General features: G+C 38.4%; 1 protein-coding gene across 1 annotated transcript in view; it reads right to left on the bottom strand.

Moving 5' to 3' along the window:
• The window catches only part of si:dkey-246i14.3 (ephrin A4), a 57,200-nt gene extending 48,601 nt beyond the window's left edge, over positions 1-8,599 (bottom strand). The window contains exon 1 of the mRNA XM_051866777.1: positions 7,976-8,599. Coding sequence (XP_051722737.1) covers positions 7,976-8,094 — 119 coding nt within the window. The 5' untranslated portion in view covers positions 8,095-8,599. The remainder of the gene's footprint in view (positions 1-7,975) is intronic.
• Positions 8,600-13,783: the final 5,184 nt, after the last annotated feature.

Genomic DNA, 13,783 nt, shown 5'->3' with positions numbered 1-13,783 from the left:
TGCTGGAGATTGCTAAAGGTTACGGGCAGACGCCGGGCAGGACAGACGAAAACAAACAAGCAGTAAATATAGTTCATATGGATAATTATACAACCCACTATGATGCATTAAGCTATACAGTCAACCACATAATAACCAGCGAGCGAGTGAAAGCAGCAGGGAGTTCACTTTCTTACTTCCTCCTGAATGCGAGCCCGAGTGTGATTATTTCTGAGAAGGTTTGTTGATTACAGTTCACAGGTTCTCGTAGCTAATGATTTATAGAAGTAGTAGGGAGATTATCCGAAATTGTGGAAGTCCTCGCCAAGCACGAGACGTGCTTAGGGGTCCAATCACGACAGCCCTGATTGAGCAAAATTACAGTTGATCTTCAAGCTTTAATTTAAATTTGCATGCGCATGGGTGCGTCCGCCCCCGTGCTGCCTGAGAGGTCCGATCCCGCCTCTCGCTGTTGAATCAAGGAGAAAACATACTACATTGTATTTGGGGTGTGTGTATGGGGGGTTGATGCGCTCGTACGCATGAATTAACACTCATGTGAACACACAGTCCTCCATTATGCACAAACGCTACTGAAATTATTCAAAGTTCCTTGGGTATTAATTGATGGTTTATTTCAAAATGAGCAATTAAAATAAATACTGTTTTTTTGTATCCCGCTCTGAAAAACACGTAGCCGTGAGAGATAAAAGGGAGGTGTTGAGAATGAGGCACTTGGTATTTCGAGAGTATTAGAAATGTGCTCGAACTTGTTGAGCAAGTGACTCACACACACAAGAGATGAATACACACACATACACAACAGATATAAAAGGTAAGTTGAATTTGTACAATGGTTTAATATCACTGATGTACCTAATAAAATCTTTGATTTGAGCATGTGCCTGTAAGCATTAGTTCACCAAAAAAATGAAGGTTCAGGGTTGATAGGTTTTCACAACAAAACACGCCCAATTGCTACTTAAAACTAGCCCATTCGCGTTTCAGGGTTGTCTCCACGGTGAAAATCCCATTCTGGGGGGTAAAAATCCCATTCTGGGGGGTAAAATCCACATTTTTGGTGGGGTTCCCCTGGTAAAATTCGCATTCCAGGGGCTAAATATCATGTTATTTGGGGTCAATTCAACCCACGAACATGAAAAACAACTCGTGACAACAGTGTAAAAGTAGCACAATTCCGCGGAAAAACCGCAGGACTTGGCAACACTGGTTGACATTTACTTGACCTCATGTTGTTCCAAACCTGCATGACTTTTCTCTCTGGAGATATTCTGAAGAATGCATCGGTCACACTTTTCCATGCAGTTACAATGAATTGAAAATGAAGCTTTCAGGTTTCAAAAATGCAGCAAAAGCATCACAAAAGTGATACATGCTCTATATTCCAAGTCTTCTGAAGGCATACAAAAGATTTGTGTAATGAACATAATAAAATTGACTTATTCACTGAAAATCTGTAGCTCTCCTTGGCACAAGAGTGTCCAATTCAATTCATGAACAAATCTTTCCTTTGAGTTGGATCTTTTCAATGAATTACAGTAGTGAATCCAGTTAACAAAACAGGTCTGAATGATTCATTTAAACTCTAAATGAACTCTCACTTCAACTCCATGATTGAGTCACAGCCCCTTAGAAGGGAAGATCATCAATGAATCTGTACTAGTTTAGTAGTAATCATATAATTTTATAGCATTTAATAATATTAAGAATTAGCTTTTATTGTCACATTTCCAGTTTTCATTTTATTTATTTTTTTTAAATCTCATTTTGTTTGTTTTTATTAGTTTATATATATATATATATATATATATTATATTTATTTCTATTTAACTTAATTTTTATTTCAGTCATTTTAGTTCAACTTAAAGGTGCAGGGAAATGCTAACGAATCTGGGAAATGCTAACGTTAGCCTGCTAGCATTAAAAGCATATGATCCCTGCAAATCGCCGTCCAAAGCCACACCTCCTCCAAAACACATGAATGCACAAAGCGTCACAAGAGACGGCATTAAACATGTCTCAAAGTACATAACAACACAATAATAATGAACGTAAACAACTTAGAGAGCTTGTACCTGACTGCTGCAGATTCATTTCCATGTTGGTACTGTTGACATGGAAACACATAATTCCAAGTCTGACTGAACAGCTCCGGATAGAACGTCACGAATGTCAATCTCTTAATTACAGTAGTTATGGTGTGAATGCAGCATAAGCTCGTTGTTTTGATTCGGTAGGAACTGTAAAGGTGGCTGCTGTTTGTTTGCAGTGCTCCGTGTCTGAGGTCTGTCTGTATAAACTCTGCATAGCATGAAACGAGCTGATGATGTATGATGTCTGCCCAAGGGTATGTAAAAACATATGTTGACAGGCAGGTAGGACATCGTATTATTTCATTCAGATTGAATATAATAATTGGATGAACATTTTATGGTCCTACGCCTTCACACAGATATATTTATAAAAATACATTTAGACTTCTGTAGAGAATCACTTATTGCACCTTTAAACATGTTTTGATTTAGTTAGTTGCCAAGGCAACATTTCTTATTTTTAAGTTTTTCCATCTAATAATAATTTTATATACCCTACAGAACAATAACAAAACTGCAATAAATAACTAATTTGGTCTCTCATACAAAGCTATCCTATCTTCAGAAAAAAATTGTAATATAGTGCATGAGTCATCTTAAACACTTTTTCCCCAGTTTCACAGACAAGGCTTAAGTCTAGTCCCAGATTAAAATGCATGTTTGAGCTTTTCTAACTGAGAGCAACTTGAACTGACATATCTTTAAGGGGTGGTTCATTACAATTTCACTTTTTTAACTTTAGTTGGAGTGTAATGTTGCTGTTAGAGCACAAACAACATCTGCAAAGTTACGATGCTCAAAGTTCAAAGCAAACCCAGATATTTTCTTTTACAGAATTCTCTGTTTAAGGACTACAACAAACGGTTGGTAGGGACTACAACGAGCTTCTTCCCGGGTTGGTGACATCACTAACCCTAATATTTACATAAACCCTGTCCCCGAGAACACGCAAAAAAGGGGTAAGGCCATGTTATTGCATTACAGTATGTAACACAAATGCAATAGCATGTCATTAAAGCAAGATGACAACATGACAAATTATAATCGTAATTAAACTATACCTGTACTATCTTCATGCAGCATATATTCTCTGGCTCTGTAGGCATTTTACAACAGTTCCCACACGAACGATTTATAGATTATCATGACAGAATATGCTAATCAATGATGTCCCACATCAGCTACATAAATTAAACAACCATTCAGAAACATCCTTTTGCATTCCACATGTTGTCACTTCTTGAGTCTCTCCATCATTGTCCGACTTCGGTTTGAACATAAAAGGTTGAAGAGTTTGACATTTTCAGTGAGTCTTCGTGAGATAATCGGCGCTGCTAACACTATGTGCTAACGCGAGCTCTTGAAACGCCGCTCCCTGCTTAGGAACAGCAGCTCATTTGCATATAAAGGGACACACACCAAAACGGAGCATTTTTGCTCAGCCTCAAAAAGTGACAAATTTAACATGCTATTAAAAAATATCTGTGGGGTATTTTGAGCTAAAACTTCACATACACACTCTGGGAACTTTAGAGACTTATTTTACATCTTGTAAAAATGGCATTATACCACCCCTTTAAAATATGTTAGTGCCATTCTTTTGTCTCAAGATGCACACCAGTAATGTTTTTTTTTTTTTCTTTTTTCTAAGGCACATTTATAAAAGCCACTTAAATGCCTCAACTGAAATAAGGCCTAAGCCTGGCTTAATCTAAACCCTGTCTGTGAAATCTAAACCCTGGCTTGTTTGAACACTTAAGTCATTCATTACAATTGTATGGAAAGAAGGGACCAGCAGAGTCTTCAGAATATCTCTTTTGGTGTTCTACAGAAGAAAACAAAAAACCTTGGAACAACATGAGTGGGTGAATGTGCGTGCACAAAAAAAGAAAGAAAAAAAAAAAGAAGCTTTGCCTGTGTGTGTGAGTGCATGCGTGCGTACGTGCGTGCATGTGTGTCCGAGTTAAGTCAGAAAGCTCCACTGGGTGTCTACACAGCCGTTGCATCAGGTTTCAAACTTTTTGGTTAAGATCGTAAGAAAACATGAGGAAATAAAAGGGCGAGCAGAGAGAGCGTGACAGATAAGAGCAAAGCACATGTTATAAGCTTTATCCACCTGGCAGGCCATCTAAAACGTCAACTGATAAACGAAAAGCAACAAGTTTCTCACAGCAGTTCACAGCTCAGTTACAAGTGAAAGGCAGGAGTGGAGATTAAGGAGAAGAAGGAAAAAAAAAAAATTATATATATATATATTTCACACATACACACCAAACACACAGCTAGACAATCCCAAAAGTCTTTAGTTTCTCCCACTCTTTCCAAAGTATTGATGTGATGAAAAATTACATGACTACCTTGCAGCGCTCATGTATCCAAAACCGAGCCTCATTAATCTGGTTATATTGCACTATTTGGTGTAAACAGCAAAAATCAATGTCTGTGCAACGTGTTCATTGTTTGCAGCACTGGAGAACCGTGAAGCAAAGGAGTTGATGTTTAGTCTGCAGATGCCTTTACCTAAATCGGTGTTAATAAACCACATCACTGCATAACAAGACTAAACACGACTACACACCAACCTTGAACGCAAGTGTCTGTTTGTGTACGTCAGTGAGCCCACAAGCTAAGAGAAAATTAATCTTTCTATCATATGAATAATAAACTGCATGCCACACAACAAATCTGTAAAACTTTTAAAAACCCTCTTTCTTTGATGAGAAATTAATGAGCTATGACAAAGAAACTAGATTCAAGCTTTTTAACTATTTGCGTGTCGCTACACGAGGCCCGTCGCTGAAAAACATGTCCATATGGAGAGCTTCCCATGTCCGAGTTTTTCCGAGAGAGGCGGAGCACAGCTGTCCCTCCAGGCTGTCCTAAACTCATACAGCCAATCCAGACCGAGATAACACCTGGAGTGGCAGGTGAGCATGCCATCAGTCTAACAAATGACACCAATTAAACCATTATAGAGCAAGACAGAGGACAGATCTGTAGCACTGCAGGAAGAGAGCTGATTTGCACACATCATTAACATTGATTTATTTAATTAGTGCTACGTTCAGCACTAATTGATCAAACCTAGAGAAATTGTTCACCAGACTGTAAGGAGCCAGAGGGCATTGGATTTTACAGCATATAGCTGATTCCCCCTTTCAACAGATACAAAAGCTCTGACCCTTGATCCCAATTAATGAAATTGGAACACAGATACACAAGATAATTACTAACTGCTGCCGCTTCACACCGAAGCTGTTTGTTTATCTGTTGTTTTGATCCTCTTTGTTTGTTTTCCCCAGTCTCACTCTACAAACATCCATATAACGAACACTCTCATATTCGATCTAATTTGCACAGTCCAAAATTTGGGTTAATTTAGTTTTGAAACTTTTAAGTTTCTCATCTAATATTTGTATTTTATTTCAGCTTAATTTCATTTAACAAAAACAATTTTTCTTAGTTTTAGTTAACAACACCACTGGAAACGCACACTGTGAGAGTACTCTGCATTTGAAGAACTTCTTTGAACATTTTCAAACAAAGTATAAGTATGCATGAAGTATGAATACAATCTGGATTCAATACATCCACCACGTCATCTGACCTACAACCTCATCTGCATCGCCGTTCCCTGTCATTAATAAATATGACAATCCTTTCCCATGGCCTCATAGTCCAATGTATGCGCACTTCAGGATCTCAGTCATGTGGGAATATATTTGCATACTGGATTTATGAATATTCTGTATTCAAAACTACTAATCATTTGATGTACATTTGACATACCTTACAGTAGGAAAGTAGGCATATTCAGATGTGGGGAACAGTTTTTCCACCCTTAAAGGTGCAGTAAGCAATTTCTGAAAAATGCTGTTGAAAGTGGATCGGACCGAGCACCACAACAAACTTGTAGCCAATCAGCAGTAGGGGGCGTATACGCTCATGATGAGGGAAGAGAGAGAGTGAGCAAGAGGGAGATTTGAAGAAAGACTATAGAAAGAGAGATGGCTGAGAGGCATTACAAAAGAGAATAGGTCCGAGGAAAATCGATGGAAAAAGAAGGGTTAAGATCAGGCAAGATCTTTAATATTAGAAAAACTTTCCAGCATTGGAGAGACATAAGCAGTAAGACTAACAATGAACTTGCTTGTATATACTCATGTACTGTATGTTCATTTTTTGTTCTCCCTTGTTGTTAATTCATCATCTTCGCTTTACTGCTATGATAGAGACATCCAATCTTGTGTATTGCGTGTTTGTGCATTTTAGGGGCGGAGCAATGTAGGGAGGGATGTGTTTGTTTGGGTTGATTTCAAATAACAACAGTTCAACAATGATTCTAAGAAATCGCTTACTGCACCTTTAATGCTGCAACATTTATTATCTGAGGCTTTGTAAATTGCCTTGAGCGCTGACTGAAAAGCATATACATTAAACATATTATTATTAGTTAGGGGTTAAACGGATTGTTGTTGTTCTGTACGGACCAGGACCCATGGTTTGGCTCGCGTGTGACTTGCGGATTAATTTCAAGTTTAACTGCTATAGACTTAAAGTTTATAATTTGCACGTGTGTTGTCTTGCTAGTTTACACATTCAATAGATTTTAAACTATTCCAGCGCTAGAAGAGGCAAGAAGAATTTAATTTGTTACTCATCTCGTGCGCTGTTATCTGTACGCACACACACACACCAGAGGCGTGCACACAGAGAGAGGCGCGTTTCAGATCCGAATTGATTCCTCTTCCACGCCTCTTTGCACTTGGATGGACACATACACAAAATTTGTTCAAAATACCAGTCTCAGCAAGTGTTCTTGTGAACACAGTCGGTTATGTCTCAAAAGAAAGAGAACAAGAGATGGATGTATATCATTATTTTGGATCTGTGCATTCGGTCTTAAAGTGACAGCAGCCTATAAATACCTGCAGTTGTCTATATGTCATTAATGTTAATCAAACTACAAAACAGCTTTAACAAAGATTAATCTATATTCAATTTTTACAGTGAAAATAGTGTCATTTTACATATAATTATTAATGAATACTACAGTTAGACCTCACTTTATTTGGAACTTTGTTAAGCTATATTGTACATATCTATGCTTGTAATTCGTGTATTTGTTCTTATTTTTTACTGATTGTTCACTTGCCTTTAATAATGTTTGAACTTTATTAGTTAGGCTAGTAGTTTTTGATGTGGTATCAGAGTACTTATAGAGGGCTTTAAGTATTAAATGGGAAGCAAAGTGACCCCCACCCCCAAAATATTTTTTTCTTGCTGCTCCGAAAAATGATCCGATCCATGACTCAAAAAACGCAATACGATCCGAACCGAGTTTTGTGATCCATTGAACCACTATTATTAGTTATAATTAAAACTTCCATGGTCATGTGATTTCAAAATGGCAGCGCCCATTTAGTGGCAACCCACCCAATATAGAAAAGAAAACATTAGCTTTTTTGAAGCCTTTTTAAATTTTCATCTTATGTGATTGTACATAATTTGCGGTATACTTATAAAAACGCTGTTCATTTCTTTCTTTATGCCTAAAACTTTAATTAGAAAAAAAAAATGACAGTGTACCTTTAAGGTACAATTAATACATCAAAGTTTGGTGGAAACAGTGAGGCATGGGAGGACACGTTACCACATTTAAACCCTTTAATAGGTGCAGGTGTGTTTTGGGCTACAGACATGAAGCAACACAAATCTGGGAGCGTTTTGGGGCTTAGTCAACTCACATTCACTGGGCTGAGCTCCTGAAGAGCACCGCGCGCTGAATTACGCACAGGGAACGCAACCGCAATCCTGCGTAATGAGGTTAATTGGAAACAGTCAACACGATGAGTATGAATTAAAAGTAATTGTGATCTTACCGTGTGTTTGTAGAATTCCAGTATACAACGTGTCTCTTTGCTGTCGTTGACAAAACATGTATAAGCAGCGCCAGAAGTCTCACCATAGAGCAAACTCCAGAGCACCTTGGCACGTTCATGACTGAAGTCGACCAAGCCCTTGTGGGCCGATGATGAAACGAGTTTAAACTGAGGTTAGATTCAGTTTTGAGTAAAACAAACAAAAAACAGCAGAATTTTACTGGGATAGAAGAGAAACACAATTCCCAAGTCGTCCTCTGAACGTTTTTACAAGAGAGACATGTTCTGCTTACTAAATGCAACAAGAAGCTGCATGTTTTTGTTTATAAAGTCACAAAACATATCTTGACGTGTGCGACAAGTTCATACAGAAACATTCTTGCGATTCCTTGTGACGTTTAGTATTTCCTTGTGAAGATTTGATAAGTATTCCACTTTACGCTGACATAAAAAATCTTTTCTTCAAATGTAAATCCAGTGTTGACTTATAGGGTCCAAGTTTGACAACAACTCCAAACTTCTCATGAAAAGAAGAGACAATTGTTTGTAGTCGCGGGACGCTCTCAATCACGGCCGTTGATAGTTGACAGTGATTAGGAGTGACTGGAGTGCGTTTCTGGGCAAGGCGGAGGACACGGGTGTGTGCGCGTTGAAACTTTGAGCCAATCAATGATCTAGGGGGCGGGGCCGACATTCCATAGTTTTTGAAGGTGTGCTGCACACAGTGCCCTGACAGCTCCACTTTCACCGCATATGGGACAAAAGTCTTTCAAGTAAGTTTCTTCCTCGTGAACTTTTGGCTCGTGCAACCATTTTTCTTCACATTTAACCTGTTATTATGTTGTTACAGAAAACTGCATTCTTCCTAACATTTCCCTTTGCACTCTAAGTCATAAGGCATAGGCTAACATTACCATAAATGAATACTGCAGCAGTTCTCCATTCTGGGCCTATATATATAAATTATGTTTATTTTAAAGAAATTAATGATTTTATTACACAAGGACTCATTAAATTGAGCAGTTTGACAGTAAAGACTTTTACATTATTACAAAATCTTTCTATTTCAAATAAATGCTATTCTTTTGAACATTCTATTGATTCTGAAAAGGTTTCCACAAAAATATTAAGCAGCACAACTGTTTTCAACATTAATAATAAGAAATAATAATAATAATTCCTTACATTTATATAGCGCTATTCTGGGTACTCAAAGCGCTTTACATACAGAATATGAAATGTTTCTTGAGCATAAAATCATCATATTAGAATGATTTCTGAAGGATCATGTGACACTGAAGACTGATGCTGAAAATTCAGCTTTGCCAAAAGTTATTTTAAAATGTGTGTGTGTGTGTGTGTGTGTTCTGGCATAGGCTATGTGGTTTATGAGGACACAAATGTGTATAATGACATGGGTATTACAATGTAAACATGGTTTATGAGGACACTTTCTGTGTCCTCGTAAACCAAATGGCTTAAAAAACATACTAAACGGTGTTTTTTTTTAAATTCAAAAAATGCAGAAAGTTTTCTGTGATGGGTAGGTTTAGGGGTAGGGTATAGGGTGATAGAATATACAGTTTGTACAATATAAAAACCATTACACCCAAGTCCCCATAAACTACATATACCAACATGAGTGTGTGTGTGTGTGTGTGTGTGTGTGTAATGGATGTATATATTATCAGGGAAATTATATGCTTTTTCACTTTAATAATCCGTTTTTTGTTAAGCTATTGTCACCAAATAATGGGCTGTTTGATTAACCAGAATAACTAGCTCAGTAACAACACTTGAGCAGATCCATTTTAAACCCACTGAACATAAAGGACATTTGTTTGGCAGAGAAATCTCCACAGTTATTACACACCCTAATTCTCCTCCTCAGACTGGTTATTCATGAAAAGGGGAAAAGGGCTGTTTTAAGCATTGGGGAATGTATTAAGCATGTTTATCAGAATTAGCCATAAGACTTCTAGAAAATTCATTGTCTTTTGTCCTTCTCAATGCGTTGTTTCCGCATACTTTGTTTATTTTATTGTTTCCCAAGAAGCCAGTGAAGTATCATTCTGACATTATTCCATAGTGCATGAGGATGTGTCCTTGAAGTTGTTTTGGGGTACAGCTTCTGGAGACTTTGGCTCTAGTCCTGCTTATCTCTGTGGGAGTCTACATGTTTTCTGTTTGTGTGTGAATGTGTTGATAGGTAAGGGAGAGGCAGAATTAATTCACCTTGCTGACGACAGAAATCCCAGGAGAGTGCGTGTTCAGGCAGTAATCACCGTGGCCACCATGTGCGGCAGCAGTCGGTGGTCCCTTGTTATTATCTGTGCGTGTTAAATTACTGGCCCAAGATGTGAGTAATGCAAGGCAGGTACGACCAGTGGTGCGGCAGGCCCATCACTCTTAGTGGCAGGTGGAGAGTATTCACCAATAACGTTGGGAAGCGCGGCGGTGGGTATATTCGGTTGCTAATTCTTCCAAGTCTTCCCCTCGCTATGGCACAACCTATTAATTCCCCTGTCCTCTTCTCATTAATATCACATGATTGTGCAGCGGCGTCTTCCCCTGTGTGATTTGTCCCTCTGGAGGATTCACAGTCCCCCGACAACGAAGCAGAAGTTCCTCGTTCCCTCGCTCTCATGAACGTGGGATAATTACACAAAAGGTCTTACCCACCGAGGCCTGAATTGGCCTCCTCGGTTATTATCTAATTAATAAAGCAGCATGATAATGGGCGGCACATACACCAGAGAGAGATATTCACGTCTGGGCCTTCATATCTGACTCTGTGTCGCTTCCTGACCGCAGATTTGTCCTGTCTCAGAATTAACAGGATATATTCAGGTCTTTGTGGCGGTGTAGCACAGCTTAGAGCCCTTGTGGAGGTCATATCTGCAGCGCAGCAGAGCTCTGATTTATATAAATGTAGATCTGGGTGCCAGTGGTCTATGTGGGCTGAGTCTGGGCTATTGTGTGGGAGTCTCAGCAGTGCTGTGGTAATTAAGAATTGGGGCTAAACGGGGAACAGTCACCTTGTGCTCCTCCAGGAGCCACTCTGAAGTGTGTTTCCTGCTCCTGCAATCAGGTGTTGTTCCAAAACTTGTGTCCCCACCTCACCCTGCTCTTGTTTTATGTAGTTTTAGCAGGTTGAACAAGAGCAGAGGTTGACAGTCAGCCAACATACACTGTAAAATGATTCCTAGACTAAGTAAATGATGAAAAAAATTTGGTTGATTATTGTAGTTTTTTTCCCTTAATATTCTGAAGGTCCAGCATTTTAAAGTTTCAGGAACACAAGTAAGCAGCTTTTATTTTACAATATACACTAGTAGCTCACATGATAATTACAAAATGGTGAATGTAGTACATTCGGATTACATTCATACTGCACACAATTATACTATAGCCTATAGAGCGTAAGTAATTCTATCTATCTATTACCATTTCAGTCGACCCTTGGTGATCCTATGGCCATCCCTTGCCATATGCGAGAGACTGCCCATGAATTTTCTTGGCAATGATTTTTCCAGGGTAGGTTGCCAGGTCTTTCCCCAACCCTCCCCGTTACATGGCTTGGGACTCACACGCACACACACACACACACATTCACACCTATGGACAATTTTGCGTCTCCAATACTGGGAGAAACCGGGAAACCCATGCAGACTCAGAGAGAACATGCAAACTCTACACAGAAAGGACTACGGTACTCGAACCGGGTACCTTCTTGCTGTGAGCCGACAGTGCTTCCCACTGAGCCGCCCCACAAAGTAATTACTTATTAAAAAAAGGACCTCCTCGAGAGTATGCAATTTCAGATGTAGCCCGTGTGCTTGTTTTAGGCTAGAAACTTTTAAGTTCTTTATGCAAGTACGTAATGGTTAACATGCACTCTTGCGGTGGTCTTGCCGATAACAAACGTCAGTACTCCAGGGGCGATAGAGCTATCTTAAAATATCTGTGCCAATTAACCAGATGTTAGTATTTGAGTAAATTGCTGTTTCACAGACAAGGCTTCAGCTAGTCCTAGACTAAAATGCCTGTTGTTTATTGTGTTTGAGCTGATTTTGAGGATACGTAGCATTGCTCAAGGATCTTTCTGTATGTTCTCAGGTGAGAGTGTGTCTTTAGAGAGTGGCATATGTTTGCTTCTGAGAGCAGGGCCGCAGCTATGGTATCTGGGGCCCCAGTGCAGGTTCGCTGTGGACCCCCACTTGGTTGAAATTGCATTTCAGGGGGGTCCCCCCGGTTGAAATCCCCCAGAGAATCATCACCACCGTTCTCCCCTCTAGCGACAGTCCTGGCTGAGAGTGACAAAAACCTGTAAAGGAAAGGTTGTGTGGAAAGCTTGTTTATGGAGATCGTTTGGGAGTATTTTATGCAAATTATTAATCTTGGGCACGTGGTCGCTTTTTTAAAATAATCTAAAATCATTAACATCAGAATGAGGTTAGAATAAACTCATGTGCATACACGCATGTTGTGAATTGTGCCGACATTTTGTTGAAAAGTTCTCCTGTGTGTGCAAATACGAAACAATCCACTCAATTATTAGTGAATGAGACCCACTGACTTGATATGCTAAAATAAACTATATACTATATATAAACTATATACTAATAAACTGTTGCTCCGCTATGACACAGTAGTTGACCTGATAGAGAAAACTGACCATAAGTAGACGATGACACATAACCTTGCTATAGCACCCCTTGAGGCAATGCTGATAATGCAACACATAAATGAAACATTCATAACACAATAAACACACAAATTCTAGCTTGTGTAGCTAAAATCAAATGCATTTACATACTTCAGTATGTTTGGGGCCTTATTTACATTGTTGTAGTTGTATCGTAACGGTGTTTGTTCCTCTATTAAAATGATTGGTTAGTTAATTGTTATATAGGTACACTATTCTGGGCTTTCTTGACTTTGAAAACATAAAATGGCAAGTTACTTGGGCAGGAACATTGTTTTATTTACTTGTTTTTTTTTACTTTAGCTTTAGTTCTGCTCTTCAACTTGGTTGAATCTGATGGTTTTGGGTATACCCATGGTTTCCTGTGATCAACAGATAGAAATAGCTTCACCTAGAAAAGAAAGACCTACGAGACATGAAAGATGTCGTCTGTGCAAGTAAGTCAGACCTTCCTTTCTTTTATTTTTTTGCGGACATAATACAAATGTGCATGCATGAATGACAGAAGAATTACATAAATCTTTAGTGTAGGCTTACTGTAGTCAGGCAATAACATTTTTGAGCACATATTTCTTTTTTGTATATACTGGCTCAATTTGTAATTTCTAAAAAAAACGAACAAGAAATGCTTAAACTCCTTTTACTACATTTCTAATTAATTTCTAACGTTATAAATGAGCATTGTTAAGCATTAAATTATGTAGTGATGGTGGTTAAGAAGGATAGTTCACCAAAAAATGAAAATTCTGTCACATGAGGGTGAGTAAAAGATTTTCATTTTGAGTGAACTGTCCTTTTAATGTTCATAATGTTATGACATTTTACAGAAAATTCCTTTTTGGGGGTCCCTGGATCTATAAAGGATAAAAACCTTTAAACTTTAAACACTTAGCTCCCCATAACATCAACAACACTTTTCTCATAAGCAATGCAAAATGAAGTACATAATATTGGACCATTTAAAACTATGTACACGTTCAAAAGTTTGGGGTCAGTAAGATTAGTTTTTTTTTTTTTTTTTTTTTTTTAGAAGTCTCTTATGCTGACCAAGGCTGCAAAGCAGTAATATTGTGAAATATTAATACAATGTTTTCTTTTCA

This window comes from Ctenopharyngodon idella, chromosome 16 (genome assembly GCF_019924925.1).
Source record: "Ctenopharyngodon idella isolate HZGC_01 chromosome 16, HZGC01, whole genome shotgun sequence".
NCBI lineage: Eukaryota > Metazoa > Chordata > Actinopteri > Cypriniformes > Xenocyprididae > Ctenopharyngodon > Ctenopharyngodon idella.
The sequence above is the reverse complement of the archived record's forward strand: the minus strand, read 5'-3'. Positions and strand labels throughout refer to the sequence as shown.